Source organism: Xiphophorus couchianus, chromosome 5 (assembly GCF_001444195.1).
Source record: "Xiphophorus couchianus chromosome 5, X_couchianus-1.0, whole genome shotgun sequence".
NCBI lineage: Eukaryota > Metazoa > Chordata > Actinopteri > Cyprinodontiformes > Poeciliidae > Xiphophorus > Xiphophorus couchianus.
In genome coordinates, this window is record NC_040232.1 from 40,632,236 (window position 1) to 40,648,447 (window position 16,212).

General features: G+C 38.1%; 1 protein-coding gene across 3 annotated transcripts; it reads left to right on the forward strand.

Moving 5' to 3' along the window:
* Window positions 1–1,670: 1,670 nt before the first annotated feature.
* LOC114145517 (lipopolysaccharide-induced tumor necrosis factor-alpha factor homolog) lies at window positions 1,671–11,296 on the forward strand. 3 transcript variants are annotated; one of them, XM_028019153.1, is made up of 6 exons: window positions 1,671–1,855; window positions 1,920–2,060; window positions 7,327–7,492; window positions 9,485–9,586; window positions 9,675–9,879; window positions 9,972–11,296. In XM_028019153.1, exons 3-6 carry the CDS (start codon window positions 7,357–7,359, stop codon window positions 10,075–10,077), a joined length of 549 nt encoding a protein of 182 aa, XP_027874954.1. In that variant the 5' UTR covers window positions 1,671–1,855; window positions 1,920–2,060; window positions 7,327–7,356; the 3' UTR covers window positions 10,078–11,296. The 3 variants fall into 3 exon arrangements, with proteins under 3 accessions (XP_027874954.1, XP_027874953.1, XP_027874955.1); XM_028019152.1 differs by having other exon boundaries at window positions 1,941–2,060; XM_028019154.1 differs by having other exon boundaries at window positions 1,941–2,060; window positions 7,330–7,492.
* The last annotated feature ends 4,916 nt before the right edge of the window (window positions 11,297–16,212 follow it).

The window sequence follows — 16,212 nt, forward strand, 5'->3', positions numbered from 1 at the left end:
GAAACAATAACATTATATGGACAAACGTTAGAAAGAGTAACAGAATATAAATATCTAGGTTTATGGTTGGATAGTTCTTATTCATGGAAAACTCATTCAGATAACTTAGAAACCAAGTGTAAAAAAGTTATTAATCTATTAAAGGCTGTGGCTGGAAATAATTGGGGTGCAGATAGACAGTCATTATTAAGCATATACAGGGCTCTCATTAGATCAATAATAGATTATGGCAGTATAATATATGGAGCAGCAGCTAAAACATCATTACAAAAAATAGAAAGATTACAGTGTAGGGCTTTACGTATATGTACAGGAGCAGTAAAAACAACACCTATTAATGCTCTTTTAATTGAAACTGGGGAAACTCCACTGGAAATGAGGAGAATTAAATTAGCTTTAGCATATTGGATGAAAGTTAAAAGTAATAAAGATGATAATGTGAATTCAATTATTTTACAGAATTGTTGGGAATATTTGAAGTTCCAAAGTAATGGATTTGGATGGATGGTTAGGAAATGGATTAAAATGTATAGATTAGAGGACAAGGAAATAGCTCATTTTAATCCAATTAGCGTTATTCCTTCATGGTTAATACCAGAGGTTAATGTAGATTTGAAAATTAATACAATGAAAAATGATTGGAATTTAAATGAAATAGGGATCAAGACTGATATTTATTTAAGAAATACATATAACAATTATCTTAAAATTTATACAGATGGTTCTAAGAATTTAAAAGGATATGTGGGAATAGGAATATATATATCAGAGTTCAAAACATTTATTTCTAAAAGAATATCAGATCAATTGTCAGTTTTTACAGCAGAAATGGTGGCAGTTATACTAAGCTTGCAATGGGTTGAGGAGGTCCGACCAGACAGGGTGGTGGTGTGCACAGATTCCAAAGCAGTAGTAGAAAGTATTAAGGGAGAAGGAAACGATAGAAAAGATTTAGTATTAGAAATTCATCATATTTTATTTAGATTATATAGGGGTGGCATTGATGTTTGGTTTTGTTGGGTGCCAGCACATGAAGGAGTAAAAGGCAATGAAAAGGCAGATAAATTAGCTAAAAGGGCTTTAGACGGGGAAATAACAATTTCAATTCCTTTTGGGAAAGGGGAAGGGAAATCACTTATTAAAAGTAAAGAAATGGAGAAATGGCAAAAAATGTGGAATGAAGATAAGAAAGGAAGAAGATTATATGAAGTACAAAAGTCAGTTCGAATTCGAAGCATTAATGAAAGAAACAGAAGAGAAGAAATAATAATTAGTAGATTAAGAGTAGGTCATACCTACTTAAATGACATGCTTTATACAATAGGGAGGAAAAATAATGATAAATGTGAGAGATGTGGAGAGAAAGAAAATGTAGAACACATATTGATGAACTGTAAGTCATATGAACTCGAAAGGGAAGAATTAAAGAGAATAGTTAGAAATATGGGGCATGAATGGAATCTTAAAGGTATATTAGGAAATGAAGGAAACATAACAGATATTCACAAATTAAGGAAAGCATTGTTTATTTATCTTAAGAATACAAAATTAAAAAATACAATTTAATAGATGTGAAGTAATGCTTCTACACACTCATGTACAGTAGGTGGCGGTATGCACCTTAAAGTTGCTTGTGATCCGCCATAATAGAAAAGAAGAAGAAGAAGAAGGTCTACAGGTGAGCATGTTGTCTCCGCCCAGGAGGAAACCAGGAAGGCTGGTTTCAACATGTAAGTGAAATGTTTCTAATTCCTGAGGGGAAACAGGTTTAAACAGGCTCTAATGTCACGACTCTTATCAGCATGAAATGTATTTCCTTCTACCGGCCAGGCGACCAGTCACTCCTTTGTCTGAGGTAAGGCCACTACTCCTATAAATTCTCTTTCCTCCTGTTTGAAGTCTGGATCACAACCCTGCAGGTGTGTTGTGTTTGAACCTAGTGCTTGTGATGAATGTGAAGGGGCCAGTCAGGATCGAATCAGTGGACAGGCTTGGATGTGTCTTGTTTACAAAAGAATGAAATCCCATGTGAACCGGAGTGACTTGACTACATTCAACAGGTATGTCTAAAGGCTGATTCTGCTGGTTCAGAAGAACATCTGCATAATTTTTGGTTACTTGAATCTCATGGACGGCTAAATAATAAACATTCATTTAATAAAAAGTTATTGAGGAAGAATGTATTTAAAACTTTGAACAAAATGTTTGGCTCGGCTCTTCCTCAACACAGCCGGGTTCTTCTCGGCGAGCGGGCCAGCTGTAAAACGAAACTAACAAGGCGTGTTGACGTCACAGATCACAGAGTTTAATTCATACAAAGCAATGAACAACAAAGCTGCAGAGATACAGAGATATGCATTTCTCATAAAATAACAACACACAAGGAGAGACAAAAAACAAACACGAAACACACAGACAGACAAAGGCGCCCAACGTGGAGAGAAAAAAGATGGCAAAAACTCTCTCTCTCTCTCTCTTTACACTTCGTTTTAAACAAAAGGGGTGTTTCCGTATTTTAATCTATGCAACGAAGGCGTTCCGTTGTTCAACCAATCAGAGACCTGTTTTCGGCCCCAGAAAAACCCCGGAAACTCCCCTATACAGCTCAGAGGTCTGGTTTTTATCTCAGTAAGAGGGCCACTTCGTGCTCATCTCTGTCTGGCACGGGGAGAGGCGCCAAGAAGTCTCTTGCCCCCTATCGGAATGTAAATTTATTACTCTGTCTTCAGCGGGGGAGGAAAAAGCCCTGCTTGTTTAAATGTCTGCTATTGTCAGCTCCCACATGCTCAACAGAAAACTGTTCCAAATAAAAGTGTTGGCTATACCTTTACACATGTTGTAAGTATTTTAGCACTTAAATAATCATTTTCCTTTACAAAGTGCAATTGTTAAACAGAAACCATCTCCAAATCAGTTGAATTTGAATAAACTATCAACATTTTCAAATTACTTCTGCTATGAAGTAACCACAAAAAGTTAAAAAAATTTATTTTTAGGTGATTTTGTTTTGAACATCGTAATTGTACTTGCAGACAAGCTGAATTTTGAAGTGTGAAACTAAAGTCAGTGCTCTTGTGTTTGTGTCCGTTTAAGTCTGTTGGGTTCCTGTTAGGCAGGCTGAGAGCTAATCTCAGCGTTAAAACACACACACCCTCTCATTGTTCAGCAGCGTGGGGGAGGAGCTCCTGCCACATCTCAATCACAGCTCTACATTCAGCAGAGGCTTTACGTTTCAACTGTAAATACCCAAACAGTTCATTAACGTCCTTTTTCTGGTGTCAACATTATGTGCTTGGTCATGTTACATATAAAAAGACAATGATGCAGTGTATAACACAAACTGATTTTGGAGCCATCCAGCGCAGGGCTCTAGTCAGGTCACCTTAGCACACCTCATGAAGCTAAGGATGGAGCCCAATGTCTGCTTTTATCTATTCCTCACTCTGCTCCCCCACCTGATTGGCCTTGATCAATAAGTTTTGGATAAAACATTGTGGTGCCCATAGAACATTGTTTTTCACAGTTAGAGAAGAACATATCATATAACATGAGATGGGATTTATGTGTTTTGTGTAATTGTCTTTAGTCATGCCTCATTTCTTCCTGTTTTATTGTCCCACTCGCTTCAATATTTAAACATAATTGCAATGTATAAATTATAACATGCATTGCTCCTAGGTGAATCCTGAGTTTCTTCAAAAAGGTAAATGTGTGATGCTTTCGATAAAAAATGTCCAACCAGTTTTCTGAAATAATTCAGAGGGACATCTCATGAACCATCAACTAAGAAGCATATAGTGTATAGAACAATGGTGCCCAAAGTCGCTCCTGGAGAACAGGTGAACACCGGCATCCTGCATGTTTTAGTTCTCTCTCTAGTTTACCGCACCTGGATCAAATGATGGCTCATTAGAAGGACTAAGAAGAACATTGACATGTTAAGGAGGTTGTTACTACCACCAGGGAGAGAACTAGAACATGAAGGATGCTGGCCCTCCAGGACCCACTTTGGGCAAAACTGGCATAGAACAACACAGAGAACAACACAATGCTATATATATATATATATATATATATCCACATTGAAAAAAGTTGGAATTAACTAAGCAAATAGGTACGAGCCTCCTATTGGGCGATTATGTTTCAGCTGGCAACAAGTTATTTAACCCCAGATGGTGCAATGAGTTTTTTCTAATTTCTTAAACAACCATATCAAAAAACACAGCCTGTGGTCATGGAAAAGATGTCAATCTGTTTGAGAAGGGTCAAATCATTGGCATGCATCAAGCAGGGGAAATATTTAAGGAGATTGCAGAAACTACTAAATTTGGGTTAAGAATTGTTCAACGCATTATTAAAAACTGGAAACATTGATCCATCATTGTCAAAGAAGAAACATGGCCAGAAATAATCCTGATTGTGATGAAAAATCCTGAATGACAGTGATCGTTCATTTAAATGTTTGGTGAAATCAAATTGAAGAAAAACAACACTAGGACTCCGAGCTATGTTTAATAGTTAAACTGAGGACTTTTTATATATATACAGTATATATATACAGTACAGACCAAAAGTTTGGACACACCTTCTAATTCAATGGGTTTTTTTTATTTTCATGACTATTTATAAGGCAAGAAATCCCACTTATTAACCTGACAGGGCAGGTTGACCTATGAAGTGAAAACCATTTCAGGTGACGACCTCTTGAAGCTCATCAAGAAAATGCAGAGTGTGTGCAAAGCAGTAATCACAGCAAAAGGTTGCTACTTTGAAGAAACTAGAATATAAGGGGTATTTCAGTTGTGTTACACTTTTTTGTTTAGTGCATATTTCCACATGTGTTATTCATAGTTTTGATGCCTTCAGTGTGAATCTACAATGTCAACAGTCATGAAAATAAAGGAAACTCATTGAATTAAAAGGTGTGTCCAAACTTTTGGTCTGTACTGTGTATATATATATATATATATATATATTGTCAAGAAAATCCGAGCTCATCCCACTTCCCCATGCTGGAGATTTTAGTTTAACAGTAATAATAAATAAAGTTATCTTTAAAATGAATCACTCAAGTGACATCAAGGCCCAGCAGTAGACTTAAGTGTCAATAAAGTTAGTTTAACAGTAATAATAAATAAAGTTATCTTTAAAATGAATCACTCAAGTGACATCAAGGCCCAACAGTAGACTTAAGTGTCAATAAAATAAATCTGGTTGTGTGTGTTGTTTTTGTCTCATGCAAACTTTGCTTTAATTCTACTTTTTTCTATCTAATCATAAGAAATCATAGTCAGTCAGAGAGATTCATTAAACAAGAAAAGCAGGTTTCCTGGAAAAAGAGGAAGTTTCCAGCCTGCAGATTTATAAAAATAGCTGAGACTATTTTAAAGCATGAAAGTTTAAAAAAAATTAAATCTAAACATTTTGAGTAATTTGATAAGATTCAAAGTAAAATACTTATATTAATATTGATTTACTTGTAATAATACTTACACTTATATTTGTGAGAACACTTACAAGAAAAACAAGTAACTGTAACTTTGGTATCAAATAATTAGAATAATAGATTATTCTTGGTTTCTTTTCAGAAAAACATCTGTAATAACTCACATTAAGATCATAATAAGAGTAACTAATAAGTTATGGTTATAAAATTATAAATGAATGCTAAATCAGAGAAGCTAAAGAAAATAAATGTGATATAAATGTGATTTTGACATTGAACTTGAAATGGTGTAAAAGGTTGTAAAACTGCAATTAAACATCACTGATATGTTGGAGGTAGATGGTAGGTGAAAGGTGACAGGAAGGGAAAAAGGGGAACTAACAGGAGAGCAGAGATGATCAGCACCTTATATGGAAACAGGAGGTTGAGCAACCCTGAGACATTGGCACAGACATCATGACATGATGTCTCTTAAGACAGTGACGGATATGAGATCATCTGTCTAAGCAGACAGATGAACCCTATATAAGGTGGGTGCAAAAGAGGAACCGTTCGTTGGATCCTCCGGGCAGCTTTGAGCCAAGATCGAGATGGACAAAGAACTCTGCAGCTGAAGAAGAGCCGGGGCCACGGAGCCGGAGACTGTCCTGCACATGGAGACCAACCCGTCTGGCCCACAATCTGTGGCTTCGAATCGCACTTCTCTCATCGGCTGGGTTCTGACCCCAAAGACAAAGATGAAGACAAAGACAAGGAAGAAGAACTGGTGCCTTTTTTCCTGCCAGTACCAAGTCCTGTGTGACCTCAGCATCCATGCGTAGAGGAGGCTCATCAGACCTGCGGAGATCCTGGCCTTCGCCGATCAACATCTTCCTCCTGCTGCCACACCTTCTTCGTCGTCGTGCCAGGTCTGGGGTTCGAGACGCCAAACTCCGTCCGTCTCTCTCAAAGGTTCCTTTTTTAGTTCTCAGTGTCAGCAGTAGGGAAAGATAGACTAGATGACTGATTTTACTTATTTGATTATTTCTGCTACTGAATTAAGCTGTACTGACCCTTGCAAAAATGCCTTACTAATAAAATATTTAGCATAAAGAAAATCTAAAAGATGTTGTGGACATTCAGTTAATGAGTCACCTTAAAGTTCTTTGATGGTTGTAAAATAGCTGTGATGTTTGATTCTGGAGAGGAAGAAGTGGAAAATGTTTTATAGGTTGCTGGTAGTCCATATGTAAAACATCATGCTTGGGACGCGACCGAGTCACTAAAACCTACCTGGTTCAATAACAAATGCAAGTTGCAAAATAGAGAACAAGCGACCGTTAACAGGTGTGCTCTGTGAAACTAGTTGGCTGTAGGCTGCTCAGTCTGGCTAATTCACAGGGGGAAGAAGGGTGGGACACCTGGATGTAGGCCGTCAGATAACCAGGCGAATCGTTTCTCGAAACCAGCTTAAACAGAGTTTACTTCAGTTCTGGACAGGGTAAATCCCAGCAGATTTAGGAAACTCAACGGACCCGTTAGACGGAGAGCTGGTAGCACATCTCCCCTCTCAGAAGAGGAAGTACGAGAGTGAGAGAGTAGAGACAGAAAGGAGGGGGGGGGGGTGTTGCGCAACAACAATATATATATATATATATATATATATATATATATATATAAATTGTGTAATTCTTCAGAGGATCCCAAAACTTACAGCTTTAGACAGCAGAACCCCAATGTTTTATTTACAAGCAGATCCCTGCAGGATATGTTGGCGCCATGCAGCAGTGACAGCTTTCTGACAAACTAACAACCACTGAATGGAAATGATGTTAAAACATACCAGAAAAATAATGACAGGATGTTTTACATTGTTTTGTTTCCTTTACCCTCTGTCTCAGCAGCGACCTGGTTAACTGGATAATTTGCTGATGGAACCACCTTCATATGAGGAAGCCAACAGCCATTGCTCCATTCAGTCTGCAGGACAACATAACCACTCCTCTCCTCCAGCCTATACCTCCACCCAGTCCCCATCTACACCTCCTCCAACGTATGGAGAGGCCGGTAAGACGTCTAACTCCCCGTTATGCCTCAGCTTTTCTCAGTGATCTTAGAGAAACTTTCTATTTTTATAGATGACATTATCAGAGATTCACCAATTAAACGAGCCTTCCTCCTTTAACACTTTTCTTCTTCATGTGATTTAAAAAAGCAGTTTTGGCCAAACCTTTTACAGCAAGGGCTAAAAACAGCAAATGAAACCTTTTCTTTGCAAGTATATATTGTGAAATAAATTTCTTGTACATTTTTTTATCTGCTCAGTAATCAATCAATCAATCAAACCTTTCTATTCAGACACATATATGGTCCTTAATAAACAAAAACAGACAGAACAACATAAAAAGATTAAAAATAAAATAATCATCCATAAATTCCCGAGCCACATCAATCGAAGTGGTTGATGACAGTGGAACTGCCTCTGGCCACCAAGTAGTTCTGTCCACCGTCGTCAGGAGATAGGTAAAACCTCTGGGAGATGGAAGCAGCCCCACTAAGTCCACATGCACATGTTCAAACATCTGTTGCGGAACAGGAAAATGCTCCAGTGGAGCCTTAGTGTGCTGTTGCATCTTGGCACGCTGGCAAGCCAAACAGGAAGCCGCCCATGTCCGTACTTCTTTACAGAGTCCCGGCCACACAAACTTTGCCCCTACCAGTTTAACAGAAGCTTTAACGCCCGGGTGTGAAAGGGAATGAACTGCATCAAAAACCCACCGACACCAACTAATAGGGACCAAAGGTTGAGGTTTGCCAGTCGAGACATCGCAAAGACAGGTTGCCCCACACTCATGAAAGGAGACCTCCTCTAAATGCAAACTGGATTCAGTCGTTTTAAAGGCCAGAATATCCTGGTCGGTCAGTTGGTCTGTGGCCATGGCGAGGTAGTCCACACCTAAATGCACAGAAGCAACAGTCAGTCACCAGATTATTCTTGCCAGCAACATGCTGAATGTCAGTGGTGAACTCTGAAATGGCAGACAAATGCCGTTTCAGAAGCTTTTGCCATAGCAAAAGTGAGAGGCTTGTGGTCAGCAAAAGCAGTAAAGTCCCTGCTCTCCAACATGAAGTAGAAGTGACGTGTTGCCAGAAAAAGGACAAGCAGTTCCCTACTAAAGGTGCTATATTTTTTCTCGGCATCCCGGAGTTTCCTGCTAAAAAAGCGAGGGGTTGCCAGGCACCATCTACCCATTGCTCACAAACTGCCCCAACTGCATAATCAGAGGCATCAGTTGTTAGAGCCACCGGAGCCATTGGAGATGGATGGGTCAAAAGCGCAGCATTAGCCAAGGCCTTTTTGGCATCATCAAATGCCTGCATCCTTTCGGGGGTCCACTCTATCTGCTGGTCCCCTTTTTTGCGTCTAAGTGCTTCATACAAGGGGTGCATGAGGTGAGCTGCCCGTGGGATGAAATGGTTATAAAGGTTTACCATCCCCAAAAACTCCTGCAGGGGTTTCACTGAAGGAGGGCGTGGAAAAGCGGAAACTGCTTCAACCTTTGCAGGTAGGGGACTGCCCCTTGAGAAGACACTTAGTGTCCTAGGAACTCAACAGCTGTACATTGACTGTACATTATATACATAAGCTAAATTATGGAAAATCAGTTCATACATTAAATGTTTTTTAACCATTTTATTGGCGACATACAGACAGGAGGAACATGCTCTCATAGAATGGCAGCCAGTGCAGTTAGTGAGAGGTTACGCAATCCCAGGTGAGGCTCAGCTCGCTGCTGCCTCACCTAGCATTTGAATGGGAAAATGTTAAAATTCAGCGATTTTGAAGAAAAAATCTTTGTATTTTTGGTTAAACTAATGAAAAATAGGTACTTTATAGTACAAAGCAAAGGGTGAAAATAGCTATATAAATGATCATTATATATTATTTTTCTATGATGACAGGTGAGGCTCTGCCTCTCCTGCCTCCCCTGACCGCATATCACTGAAAACCAGTTGCAACTTGTGATGATTCTGGTTTTTTTGGTTTTTTTTTTACAGTTTACCCAAGTGCTTTTCCTGTCTTGACTCCACCCTCTGGGCAAACTGCTGTGGCTACATCATCTGAAAACTCCAGAGTCACAGTCCACCCACTTATACAAAGTACTGAGTTATTTTTTTAAACGCTATTTACTATTGGCTACTAATTTCTTGTACATATTTGGCTCCATGTTTCTTTTCTTCTTGGCAGTTGGTGAACGAGCCTCCAGAGGCAGCAGAGCTCCGACAGTAGTGGTCGTGTCCCAGCCGCAGCCAGTTCCCATCATACTGAACAGTCTGAGAGACTCTCCTGGATTTGTACGCTGTCCTCACTGCCTCGAGCTTGTCACCAGTAACGTTGCGTATGTCGCTGGGAGGACTGCTGTGTGCTCATGTGTCATTATAGCATTAATGGGGTGGGAGCAAAACACACACACGCATGCATGTACACACAGAAGAATTACAGTGTTGAAGCTCAGCAGGCGGATCTAACTGTTCTGTGTTTCAGGTTATTCTGTGGTTTCTGTCTGATTCCACTGTGCATGAGAGGACTGCAAGATGCACATCACTCCTGTCCACAATGTGGCGAGAAACTGTACGTTTATGAAAGATGACATGCTGTCTGGATCCATGAAGCTTCTGGTTTTCTCCATCTGCTCAGGGTCTCGTTAAATATGGTGCAAATTTTGCAAATTAATTTGTCATATGACTGTTCCAAAAACATGCTGCATACACTGCACTTTTTCTGAGCTTTTAACTCAAAATACAGGTAGCTTATCTTTGGCAAGAAGGAAAAGTCACATTTAAGATTCATCACAGCAGGAAAGAAATATCACACCTAAATGAATGCTTGCATTTAGGCCCCAACTTCCTCATGACTCTGCATAGATAAGCATGTAAAAGCAATGACTGGAATGCTTGCCATACATCTCAAACAGCTGATACAGGTTGGTGTGTTAAACATTTTAAGGTATTTTTCATAAGCATTCCTAGATTATTTATAGTTGAAATGCATAGAGTAATAGGTGAACAGTAAGTGTATTTTTGATGTTTTCTATAAATGTTTGAAGTTGTTAAAAGGCTCAAATGAGAAAAGAAGCAGAAGCAGTTTTAACATAATTGTAATACCTCAGATTGTAAGAAATATTATCTTTTGTCACTTACTTTAATTTTGTTTTTGTTATTATCAAAAGTTTAGTTCAGATTTTTTTTTAATTGGGGTCCTTTGGGGAGGTTTATGATGATGATGTTTAGTGTACTACAGAGCAGAAAGCTGACATCTTTCTTTCTCCCTACATCCAGTGGATGATGCAGGTTGATACAATCGATAATAGCCACACAGGCACACCTGCTAAAAGGAAATAAACGCACCCAGTATTGGCTGAGAGGTTGCCAGGCGACTGTGCCAAAAGGCAGTTTCATGTTTTGTAAGCGAGCAGAGTCCGAGCAGAGACCAAGTCTAAGCGTGAGGAGAAGTTTTGAGTACAAGCATTACAAGTTTTGAGAAGACAGACATGAAGTTCTGCTTTCAGACTGAACATGTGTGCTCTTGGATTATGGCAGAAAAATCCCCTTCAAAAACATTTGTTAATTCAGAGATATTAATTTAAAACATGAATGTAGTTTTGATTGTATAAAAGACATTGTTTAAAAGATTTTCCAAAACTATTGGATAATGTGATATTTCTTAATTCTAATGGTCATGTATTCCAAGTGTGTGATGCTAGGACCAAAAAAGCCGCCTGACCAACTGAGTTTTTCCTGAATTATGTTTTGCAATGCCCTCTGCTAGATTCTGTTGTGAATATATTGAAGAAAATATGAACAGAATAATTTCTTTACTACAGATCTGCTCAGTCCACTTTGTGTGACTCTATGTTTGAGGGTGATACAAGCTCATCCAAACTCTGGTCTTCAAAAATATATAGGTCTTTCTCAGGTCAACTGGTTTGCTCATAGTTGGAAACAAACTTTCCAACAATTTTGTTTCCTTGTTGGAAAGGAAACAAACTATTTAGCAAATCAAAGTGAGAAAAGGAACCAAAAACATTTTCAAATAAAAATGTGATTTGAAAACTTTTAAATTACTACAATACCAACCTCGAGCATCATGTTCAATAACTTATTGCCTCATTGGCAGCTCATAGTGGACATCCTCTTGTGGAGTACAGTGTAAGGGTGGACCAAACCAAATGAAGCTGTGAAATGCTAATGGGAAATCACCCAAAAACTCCACTACAACATTAGAGATTAGCCTGAGTTCAGATTTCTACAGGACATTGGAGAGGTCTTCATTTTCTTCCCTTGTGTTCTTGATGGACAGTGAATTCCCTGAGAATAGAATAGAATAGAATTTGGCTCCCAAATTATTCCTTTTATACAGTAATGACATACGTAAGGCATCATCAATTCATAGATTTATTTTATTTGCTGATGATATAAATATATCAGTTTCTGGTGAGAATCTACAACAATTTTTAAATACTATTATCTCAGAATTTATTAAAAATTAAAAGTTGGTTTGATATGAATATGTTATCACTAAATGTGAGCAAGACAAAATTCATGATATTCACTAACAATGAATAAAAGTGCCCAGACTGTATAATATTAGGGGATGTTAACATAGAAAGAGTGCATTAAACAAAGTTTCTAGGGGTAATAATAGATGATACAATTTGCTGGATACACATTAAATAAGTTCTATAAGTTTTCAATGTATGCAGCATTAAATTGCAGTGATTTATGCAAAAAGATACCCAACCAGGTATTGAGTGCATATATTGTAGAGCAGCTGGACTTGCTTTTGGCTGACATTTCTGTATAGATTTCTGTATAGAACGTCCTATCTTTGGTTGAAATTTCTTAAGATTAAATACATATTTGAAATAATACTAAGTGTAGTAAATCCACATTATATTGGCTTTAGTTTTTGAATTGTATTTCAAAGTAGCTGTGCTTTTTGATGTTATTCTGATAACTGAGATGCAAGTGTGCATATTTAAATAAAACCTGCCAACACTGTGACTTAAGCTACTTTCGCTGAAGCAATTCCAGTTGAAATGGATGAAAAAGTGGGCCAATTTGCTTAAAAAATGTGTCACTTCCCTATAGATGGGTGCTTAGTTTTTCTCATAATCATGAGAAAAACAGAAAAACTCCCTCTTTAATGGGAAAAAAACTTTAGCAAACTGGTTGGAGTGTGGGGACAGGAAGAGATGAATGGGCAGCAATCAAGCAAACAATAAATACTGAGCAGGCTGGTCTGACAAACAGGTCACTGACTGCAAGGAGACTAGGAAGTAGGTGGTGGGGGGAGGGTGAACCCAGTTTGCTAGGAGGAGGAGATATTTGGAGTCAATAAAGCTGGGGTAAAAAAGTGTTCCAAAAACTAAGAATGAATTAAGAAAATTAGCACTGCATGTTGACCTCAAGGGTGTGGTTCAAAATGGTTTAGAATATCAATCAGCCTAATGTCATTAGTATGACGTCTAAACACAGGTAAAACAGAGACTGCATAAGACAGCATCAGCACTGTTGTTAGTTCATAGTGGCCCAAATCTCTTTCCAGGGGATTTCCGAGTATTCTGTCCAGTGTTGTTTCAGGATCATGATGCAAGGTAAGAGTATACGTATAAACAGTCCAACATTCTTGACTCTCACTGCACTGTTCAACAAATGGAAAGTGTTTGGGGGGTGAGGGGCAGGGATTTAAGAGGAATTTTATGGCCCTCCACAATAATGTGACCCAGTTCATAACCCTCCAATAAAATCCTGATTTACGAAACAATAAGTTGCTTGAATAACTTCTTGATTTTATTTCTTAATCTTCCACCCCCTACCCTCTCCCTTGCTCTCTGTTATGCTACAGCTCCTCCCCCACAGCTGTGAATGCTAAGGCTAGTTAGCATGTCGACCTATGACAACGGATAAACAGTTTTCCCGTAACATTAGGTAACTGGCAATCTTGAGCTTGTAAGTGCTCTGCGGCATGAAGGAGCGTGTGAGCAGCACATATATGAGAGTGACTGACAACTTTAAGACCATCCTCCTGGCTCTGGTTTGTTTTTTCCTACCAGGAGTGGTGCTTTTCTGCAGATAGCAGTAAGACCACAAGGACGAGGTAGATTTTTTTTTCACAGATTATCTGCCCCAGGACATTATGACAGTTTAAACAGGTATGTTAAAATATATGGTTAAAAATCATGTACTTAAGGCCCTCTAATATTTGCAAAAATATTTACAGGGTTGGTTATTTGTACAGTATATCAAAAATGTAAGTGAGAAACTTGTATTATTGTTTTTGTACATTTTTAATCTGAGTGGTTATATACATTTGGAGAGTACCATAGTTACTGTTGTTAACGTGAAAAATTATGGAAAAAGCAAAAGGCCTAAGCTTTTCTGGAGGTGATTTGTGTAAGTGATAAGTGTAATATTGTTTGATCAGTTATTTCATTAGTTTAAAGACTGTATTGAATCTCCTATCTATGAAAGTAGTTTAAGGGTGCATTCAGACCAACCCAGGATTAGAGTCCTGAATCAGACTCTAATCCGTTTGTTTAGAAAGTCAGATTTTTTGGGGGAGGTCAAAATGCAAATTTGAATTCCAAAACGGATGTAAAAACCAAACTCCGGTCCACCTAAAAACCTCAGTCTCGGTCCGGTTGAAGTGAACTCTAAAATGGTAGAAAACCTGTCTGAACCTGACTAGAGACCATTTCAAAAGCAGAAAGTTAGCTACAGTGCAAGACATTCTGGTCAATATATTACTCTCTGCTCTGTGGGTTAATGAAGATTTTGTATCGGTTGTCAATGGTTTAAAGTTGTTTCACCTGTTTATTAGCTTAAATCCCCATTGCTGTGGTGCTCTGCAGCTGCTGTCATTGTTAAACCTTTAATAAATGACAAAAACGGGACTAATTGCCTCATTTGTTTGAACATTTAATCATCAATTAGGATGACATATTTCATATGTCCCATATATGAAATATATGAGTTATGGTTTGTTACAGTTTGACAAACTAATAAAATTAACAGCAGGAACTATGTAATTATTCACCAATATAAAAGAGCAATTTGCTTAGTCCTCTCTTGCATCTTGATAGAAACCAAACTGCTTATAGATTTATATCAAGGGAGAATACTTACAAACATCAGCAATTTCCTCAGTTTTCATTTAAACCATGTTTATAGAAATCGGGTAGTAAATAAAGGCACTACAATCATTTTGTGACAGATTCCTGCTCATCCCACATTGGAACACCCTGGTTTAGTGGACAGACTCACCATGTAGTAATGGCGCCTGCAGGAGCGTCGCTAGCGTTAGCGGCTAACAGGCGATGTCCAAACCAATAACACTTTCATACCTCTCTTCCCCAGGTATTTAGGACATAATTTAAAGTGTCATGGTAATCTAGTTAATTCCCTAATTTATCTTTATCTTATTTATCTTATCGCTTACTTATTGACACTAGTTATTATTATTTTTCTCTTGCCAGAACACATAATTTTCACTTCTGCCTGTCATTATTTCTTCAAGTTTCCTTATTTTACTAATTCAGAGATCTCAGAATTTATTGCAGTTAAAGCCATTTTATTGTCTTGTGCGTCTCTCCTTTCCTTGCGTTCTTACTCAGAGAACTAGTTAATGTAACTTCAATTAATTAGTGTATTTCTTTTTAAAAATATAAAATATGGTTGGTTAGTGATCTGATTCTTTCAGGGAAAAACTACCTTTTGGTCCTCGTCTGCCATGGCCACCACCAATAACGTCTGTTTTTTTTTTATGTTGCTTTGAATCTAAATTTATTAGCTATTAAAATTAAACTAGCAAAGAGCTCAACTGAATAGTGACTGCTTCCAATTATTTAATTCTTTAATTTGGCACCAATGTAATATAATCATGGATCTACTGTGAATCAAATCATAAGGAATGAGTTGATTGATTTAGTTAGTTGCGCTCACTATATCTGCTCCTTGTAGTATTGCTTGCTTATTGTTGCTTAATATTGCTAAATATGTTATATATTTTTCAATAGATATAGCAGTTAAGTGAGTTTTTCTACAGCTTTTCAACTCTATTTACAGTAAAATATACATTTAAAAGATGTTCAACATAGTTCAGTGTCACAGAACAATGATTATTTAGATGAAAGTCTGTTTTATTTGAGTTAATTTAAGGCTATATGCTTTAAACCTCTTTGTTTTGAGCAAAGAGTAGTGAAAAAAGGAAAAGCTATGCTGCACTTCTCTTCAGTTGGTGAGCAAGGATGGGGGCTAGTTAGCCGTAATAGGAAGTGGGCTGTCTTAGATACTGTGGACTACATGCTGGTCAAGAAATGGTCTCAAATCACGAAAGATCCGGGACCGGTGACGTGTAGTGAAACAGAGGAGGGAGAGACAGAAAAATAGAAAGGGTGGGAGGGAGGCGAGAGAAAGAGAGAGAGAGCGGGGTAGAAAGTGTGGGAGGGAATGTTCGTGTGTGCATCCGCCAAAAACGCCTTTCTTTTCTCTCAGTGTAACTTAGGCTGTAGATATGGCTATATTTTCCTATCGTTATTACACAATTTATGAATGGTATAGAACAATTGCAGACAAAATTAAAGACCAACTTTTAACTCTTAAGCAGAGCACAGCTTCAACGCTTCAACGCCACTTTGAAAGCAATCAGTCATTTCAAGACCGGGTCAAGAAGAGAGCTGAATCCATAGCCATGGATTCCAGCCACCCGGGCCACAGACTGTTTG

What these genes read in the sequence shown, in the direction of transcription:
- LOC114145517 (XM_028019153.1), top strand. Translation starts at nt 7,357, where the DNA reads ATGGAACCACCTTCATATGAGGAAGCCAACAGCCATTGCTCCATTCAG. An exon ending in TCCAACGTATGGAGAGGCCG is followed by an intron (nt 7,493 to 9,484) that starts GTAAGACGTCTA and finishes TTTTTTTTACAG; the next exon opens with TTTACCCAAGTGCTTTTCCT. An exon ending in AGTCCACCCACTTATACAAA is followed by an intron (nt 9,587 to 9,674) that starts GTACTGAGTTAT and finishes TCTTCTTGGCAG; the next exon opens with TTGGTGAACGAGCCTCCAGA.